Source organism: Merops nubicus, unplaced genomic scaffold, assembly GCF_000691845.1.
Source record: "Merops nubicus isolate BGI_N331 unplaced genomic scaffold, ASM69184v1 scaffold45389, whole genome shotgun sequence".
NCBI lineage: Eukaryota > Metazoa > Chordata > Aves > Coraciiformes > Meropidae > Merops > Merops nubicus.
Window position 1 is genome coordinate 6,050 of NW_008633925.1, and position 7,483 is coordinate 13,532.

The 7,483-nt window shown below is 39.8% G+C and overlaps 1 protein-coding gene across 1 annotated transcript; it reads right to left on the reverse strand.

Annotated features, from left to right (window-relative positions):
- On the reverse strand, nt 1-6,930 carry NSMCE1 (non-SMC element 1 homolog (S. cerevisiae)). Its single transcript, XM_008948404.1, is given in 8 exon segments — nt 1-36; nt 39-73; nt 543-663; nt 1,424-1,540; nt 2,429-2,575; nt 3,912-3,989; nt 5,253-5,374; nt 6,773-6,930. Coding segments are annotated over 8 exon segments (774 nt in total). The 5' UTR covers nt 6,891-6,930.
- Nucleotides 6,931-7,483: the final 553 nt, after the last annotated feature.

The window sequence follows — 7,483 nt, forward strand, 5'->3', positions numbered from 1 at the left end:
CTAGTGCCGAGAATGAAGCTCTTCTCTGCTCTCCCTGCTTTTGATGGTGACTGGGTGTCTACCTGGCTCATGCCTGTAGAGAAGACAAAAGTAAGGTTAATGAATTACACACAAAAAAAGGATGGTATTGTTTAACCTCCAGATTTTTAAAATGCTTTATATATTCCCATGTTCCTGTTCAGAACGTCCCATTTCCCTGGCTAAACAGAAGAATTCTGAAGAGATTTTGCTCTTCTTAGAAGCTTAGTGTTTTCACAAGTTTTAGTGTCATGTGTTGTGTCTGTCTCCTACCACCCTCCCCCTCAACTCCAGTGTTGTTTGAAACAATATGCACAGGAATCTGCTATTGACCATAGGTCATAATCCTTGCACTTCAGGGCTCAGTGTTGCCCATGTGTGGTTTGCTGTGTGAAACACAGAATTAAAGTCAGAAATAACTGATATTCAACCACAGTTGAACAATGCAGACACTGCCACTGAATATCACAATCCATCTCTAGTATGATTACCCTCAAATTTTTTTAAAATAGGTTGCTTGGTACCTGGAATGTCAAGAGACCAGAAATCATTACACTGTGGACAGTGTGGTTCAGTCTGAGATCTAAAGTACTTTCTGACACAAGGCAAATGCATTCCAATTCCACAGGATTCACATACTTGGCTCTGAAATCAGAAGAGTTGAATAAAAAAATATAAATTTTTCTAACCTGTCCTTTAAAGTTCTTACAAAGGGAGGCAGATATGCAGTGCTTTATTACAGAGAAAAGGTTCACACAGTACAGTGTGTGGTACTCAAAAGTCAAAGCTAGTATATGATAAAAGATAGTTTCCTGGAAACTAGGAAATAGTATTTCCCTATATGGACAAAATTTAACTTGAAAAGAGAACACTCTGTTCTTCGGGTGCAATAAGGGAGACCAACTGGGATGGAAAAAGTAACATGAAAGCACAACCTGGTCTAGTGGGAGGTGTCCCTGCTCATCGCAGGGTGGCTGGAACTAGATGATCTTTAAGATCCCTTCCAGACCATTCTATGACTCTGTGTTAGTTGGGAAGATGAAAAGATGCAGGGTCAAGGAGCAAGAAAATGCACTTGTTTTAGCACAGGAGTTCAGGCTGTAACCACTTATGCAAGGCCGAACTGCTAGCTTAGCAGCTTTCAAAATAGAGTGCTCTGGCATGCATACATGTTCATTGTGAAGTCAAGGGGGGCACAATCCCTGAAACAAAGTCTCAGGAGAAAGATGAACATGTGTCACACAAAGACTGCTCTTTGTAAGGTCCAAAGATAAGAGAGCTAATGCTTAACTGTTATCCTGTTTAAGGACAAGGGTTCATCTCTAGCGTGCTGGAAGGCATCACAAACTTCAGCTATGACTACCTCAGTAGGCATCTGCTGATGTACTTATGTAATAAGTGTTACCTGGATGGCAAGGCTGTGACAGATGTTACACTTCCTTGTTGCATCTTGGTAGTTGCTGAGAATGTATTGTTCCATCTCAATTATGCAGCGAGTATGTAGAGTATATTCTCCATTTCTCTAAGAAAACAAGTGTCAAGATGAGGAATTTCCTTTAATTCCTTTTACTTTTGATTTTTCTAACCATCTGCTAGCAAGCATTTGACATCCACTTTTTTTCTGCCATTGTGAAGCTAACATGCTGGCACTAATATAATGCAAAGCCAAAATATTTTTGAAGTAGCAGAATTCGTTTAGAGAATAAGAATAAAGATCTCACACCTTTAACAGATGTGGTCATTGGAAGGTACAGGTGAGAAAACATGCTTTTCTTAAAGACATGCAGTTTTGGGACCCTCCCATTTGCACATCAGCAGAGATTCTGCTGGCTTTCAGCAAATTCAGGCATTTATGGTATCTTTGAAAATCTGTGCTCAATTATGCTAACATAAGTAAATGTGTGGCAGCAGGTCAGAGATCTATGATGCGATGAGTTGAGGAGAAAAGGGACTGCTGAGGTGTCATTTGTCTTGCCAAACAACTGCTGTGTCCACATGGTAAATCTAAAATGCCACAGTGGCCCATGCATTTCTGGTACAGTTTTCAACATGTTTGGCCTCGCTGCTTTTCAGGATGTTCTAGATGTAACTAACAGCACCAATCCCAGCTCTTGTTTCAAGTTGTTGCATGCATACAGAGGATGTCTGAATGACAGAGCAGGGCTGTACACATACCCACCTAGCTCAGGTACAAGAAACCAAAATTGTGTTGTCCTCTATAGACCTACCCAAGAGGTTTTTACTTGTAAATTTGCGACCTTTTCTGCAAAACTCACGGGAGCAGCAATAAGCACAGGCCCATAAAAATATTTTTGCCATCATTCATTAAAGAACAGCTTCAGTTTCAGCCACCACATCCATAAGAAAGTAATAGTTGGACTATTAAAATACAAATAGATATAGCAGTTACCTCAGAGAGCCACTTATCCTCCACAAAAACTTTCAACACTTGTTCTGCTTCCTTTTTCTTCATTTTCTTTGTCTTAAGTTGGTCAGCTAAGTTTAAAATATCTGTAGAAGATGCAAAGCCATTTTCTGATAAAATAATTAGGTCCATCTACAGAAAGAAACATTTTCAACTATTAAAAAAACCCCATGAAATTAGATAAGGCAGACCTTATAGTGAAGTGCAGCTTTTTTAGCATCCATACATATAAGATATACTACAGTATATGGCTTGAACCAGAACTGTAAAACAAAGGCCAAAAGCTGACAATCATTACCTTGACACTTTTAATCTTTGCCAAGAAAACATTTCCACAAATAGAACTTTACAGTGCTGCCTAAATGAAGCTTCATTCAAAGAGCATACTTGGGGTTGACACCTATTTCTTTTGATCTGCTCTTTGACAAGGGTCTTTTGAAGAAAAAAAACCCCTCACTACCAGAATAAGTTTATGACACTAGAGTCATTAGTGTGGCTGAACCTACCCCTGACACTTGAAGGTTGTAGCAGCATTGCCAATCTTCAGAGAACCTCTCACTGGAAACATGCCCACTGCTCGTTACCACAGAGCAGCACACAGGTCTTATGCCAGCAGCAACACGTGCCATGACAGTGCCATCTGCAATACTGATGGCTGCACAGGAGCTTCTCCAGTAATGGGGGAGTCCAGGGCAATCTCTGGGTACTACCCACATAGATCAGCCGTTTGCAGCTGTTACAGAACAGTCAATACACCTCTATCCAGTTTATACAGCAAGTTTCATTTTATTGAGTGTGCAAAAAAAAAAAAACCACATTAAAAGTCTAGTGGCAGAAGAAATTAAGTCCTCAAAGCTTAAGACACTATGAGAACAATTCACTACAACATGCCAAATCCTAGTTCACATTAGTGGTTGTTTAGCAGAAATTACACTTCAAATGTGCTGGAATCTCAGCCCACCAGTTCTATATGGAACTTTAAAAAATTCTCGTATGTATGTTTTCTTATTTAAAAAGCATCATTCTGACTAATTTATTACATGCAGAATTAATTGGCTAAACAATCGCAATTTATGTTTTCTTTCAAATCAGCAAACTCAATGTGTATCCTATTAGTAATTAAAATCTACTAGTAATTAAAAAATTACTAGACTAGTGAAGCCAGTGAAAAATTCAGCAATCACATCTGAAAACCCTGAAAGAAGGAGTTTAACTAAAAGCAGATATGTCAAGTCAGTAACTCCAAGAAACACTCCCCTATTGCAGATTTCAGTTAACCAATGACTTACATTCAACAGGGATTCATTACTTGCAGGTATTCCCATCCCTGCCTCCCTGTTCAGTCTGGGATAAACTTCGGTGGCAAGTAGTTCCTCAGCCACATCTCCATTCTTTTCCATTTCCATTCATTTTAAGATGGTACCTTCACAAATAATGTAATTTACTAACTAATAACTGGCATACTTACTGTTTTTTTGAACAATTCTAATTCATTTTCTGTATAGTCAGATGCCATTTTAGTTATTTCAGTTTCTGCCAAATTCACCTACAAAAAAAATAGTAATTACACCAAAATCAGAGTGCCTGTTTATTTCTACAAATAATAAAATTCTATAATAAATAATAAATTTCTATAAATTGTAAAAGATCCTCAGGGGCAAAGAATATAACATCTTACAATTAACATTAATATGTCATTTCTTTAAGTGGCATGAAGGAGGCTGTTCCTTAAAGATGGCACTTGGTAGTACTTGAGTCTTTTCTTTATAACCCCTGATCCTCCAGCCACATCTTCTCCACAGCTGCGTCTGCTCAGTCCAAGTTCTTAAGTAATGCTCCCTCCCCCCTACAGACTAATACAGGATAAGTTTTGTATAGTAGAACCAATGTATTACACCAGGGTACTGTGCTCGATGGTAGCAGTAACAAAGTTATACACATTTTTGTTTCACTGTAAAAAACAGTTACTGATATTTCATATTCGTATTGCACATGCTACTGCCATTTATTAGTAGCTCAACTTAACTGGCAAAATGACCCACAAATGTTAAAGTAGCAGCTAACGTTACCATGCCTCCTGTATGGACATTTGAAATTACTCTGTAACCTTCCCTCTGACATGCACATTGCAGAGCATTTAAGGAAACTTTTTACAGGCCACTCCTTAACAACATTTTTTATGCTAGGTTGATTTTTGAATAAGAGAAAAAAAAAAACTCATGTTGGAGGGAGGGCTCTCCATACCTTCTGTTTTAAAACTTTGTCTTGAGAAAGCCTGTGCAAAACAAATCTCACTGCAGCACTTAAGCAATGTTTACGCTAAATACGTGTGGTGCTGCAGGGGGCCCTGCTGCCGTGTTCCATCTCCACACACCAGGGCAGCTGGCACTTTATCCTCCCACTTCCTCTTCCACAAGCAGCTCCTACAGCAGCTGCCAGCGGAACAGTAGAAAAGCCCCACATAAACCCCACAAGACACTGGTAAGAGTAAGAATCCTGCTGACACACCCAGCTTTCAGTTCTAGATACTCTCCGTTTTCCCTAGATAGCAGTTCCGTTACAGATGCACCACAGGAAAAAGACCTGAGGTAGCTCAATCTCATCCAGAGATGGCACTTAGGACAACCTTATGTGTATTATGCACAGATAGAGCTAGATTTTTTTTGCCCTTTTGCAATCAGAATGTGTGCAGACCTTTTATTGGAACGCTACTGAAAGGTTAATTTTTAGACACAGGCACCTCACTCTGCTCTCCATGGACTGGTCATGAGAAGCCAAACCACGAGATGGCAGCAGGTCACACACTTACTAAAGCATAATGTGCTCTCCCATCACCTTCTGACATGCCCTTCCGGATCTGCATAAACAAAGGCTGCAGATGGCTGTTAATAGTGCTGATGAAATCATCCAGTTTATCGTGTGCGTAGAAGACTGAAAACAGATCAGAAAAAGCACATACACAAAATTAAAAAAAAACTAGAACCATGAAGAATAACATGACAAACTACTTTGGATTTAAGTCACCGATGCTCAGTTTTCACTTCACAGAACAATGAAAGGAAGAATAAAACATTCAGAATAGTTAATTTCTTTGAGGAAAAAGATGTGGATTTTGACCCAAGGGATATAGTCAGTAATTGATAAGCTTCTCCACATTTTATGTTTCACTCCAGCTACAAGGCATCTGATATGCAGCAAAAAGTATTTAGCAGAAAACATGGCCTGCATTACAAGGGACACAGAAACAGATTACTTCATCTTGACCCTAAATTCTATGGATGAGAACATAGAAATCCACACTAAAAGCAGAAAGAACATGGAGACTGGCACAGTACCTCAGCTCTTATGTAACCCTAGAGATCTGTAAGATGTCTTTAACTTCGCATTAAAGTGCTCGCTATGATGTGTTCTTTGCCTGGAGGCACGCACTGAGGGGTGCCAGTGAATACCCATCAGCAGTTATAACACACCCCCCGCCCCGCCTCTGGCCCTCACTAACTGCACCCTTCCTGGCGGTGTTTGGAGCTTTTCCTTCAGCACCACGTGCAGGTTTTAGCATAGGTACTTTTCATTCTTACACACTCCCTGTCCTTTTCAATTCGGTTTATAAACAGGGAAAAGATTAAAATGGAGGAATTTTATTCTTCCACAATTTTCTGGGAACCAGCAACTGACATATACATAGTGATTAATCAGTGCCAAACGCATTACTCATTACAGCTTCAATTTTCAAAATTAGTGAAGATGAAATACAGATCTGTGATCTGTAAGCATATCTCTGAAAAAAATCCTTACTGAGTTGATAACACATTTCCGTACCCTTTAAGTCTGAACATGAACTCCAAACAGATTAGAAAGTGTGCAGCCTAATTTTTGTTACAGGTACCACAAAATTCAGCTTGGTAAAGAATTTATTAAAACTGACCAGCTCACCACATAATCAGTCAGCTGTGACATTTACTTGAGATGGGTAACACCATAGACTTCATATTATATTCCAAAGGACATCTTTCCAAATAAGTGTAAAGGAAAACACTCTGGAGATGTCAGCATTAACAGTGTCAAAACTGATTTTTTTAAAATTTATAACCCATAAAAAACATCTTTGCTAAAATAAATTGTGCTCTGTATGTGTCTGACGTGATTAACACCTGGTTTCCTCATTCCTGTGTTACTTTATCTACCAGGGAAGAGGGAGGACGCTCACATCATTAAAGGTTTTTTTTTAAGATGGTGTATGCTTTTCAGAAATCTAATTATTTCTAAGTTGCACCAGGGAAATAAACAGTTCTTCCATCTCCCTGCTTTTTCTCCAAAAGACAGACACACCTTTATGGATTTCACAGCAGCGCCGGTGTAATTTCCTAGCCTCTGATCCTTCCATTATGCCATGAGACATCAGGACCTGCAAGAACCGGCGATGAGCATCAGTCATCTGAGCTCCCATCACAGGACTCCACCAGGCTTCTGATGCTGCAAGAGGTGCAAGCTGGAATTAATGCTCATCTTCATGCAAACTAAAAACACACAGTCCAAGCGTACATAAGATTTCCAATATTCAGTCCAGGGGAAAAAAGCTCTCCCAGGCTGTTCTCAGAATAGTAAGTGACTAACACCAAGGCTCTAGGAGAAAGGTGTAAAAGATGGTTCAAATCATTTTAGCAACAACGAAACGACGTAGGCATTGTGCTAGCATACACCCAAAACAAAAATAGTGGCAGTGTATGTGCAACAACCCACAGAACACCTTGCAGTCTTGCAGCAGATGCTTCTACTTAATACACATACTAGTCATTTGCAGAATTACAGTATAACTTAATTTAGTCAGAAAATCCTCTTCTACATGTTCTTTAGGACATCAAAACTAAAGAGCATTCCAAGAAATTCCTTGACCACTCCAGCCAAGCAACCGTTAATAGCTTACCAGACAAAAAGAGGCTTCCAGGCTCCTCCAAGCCGAAGAACCCAACACCGGACCAGCCTGAGAAGCCCGGTCGGCGCTTCCACGCCACCCCAGCTCACGGACGCCCTCCGGGAGCA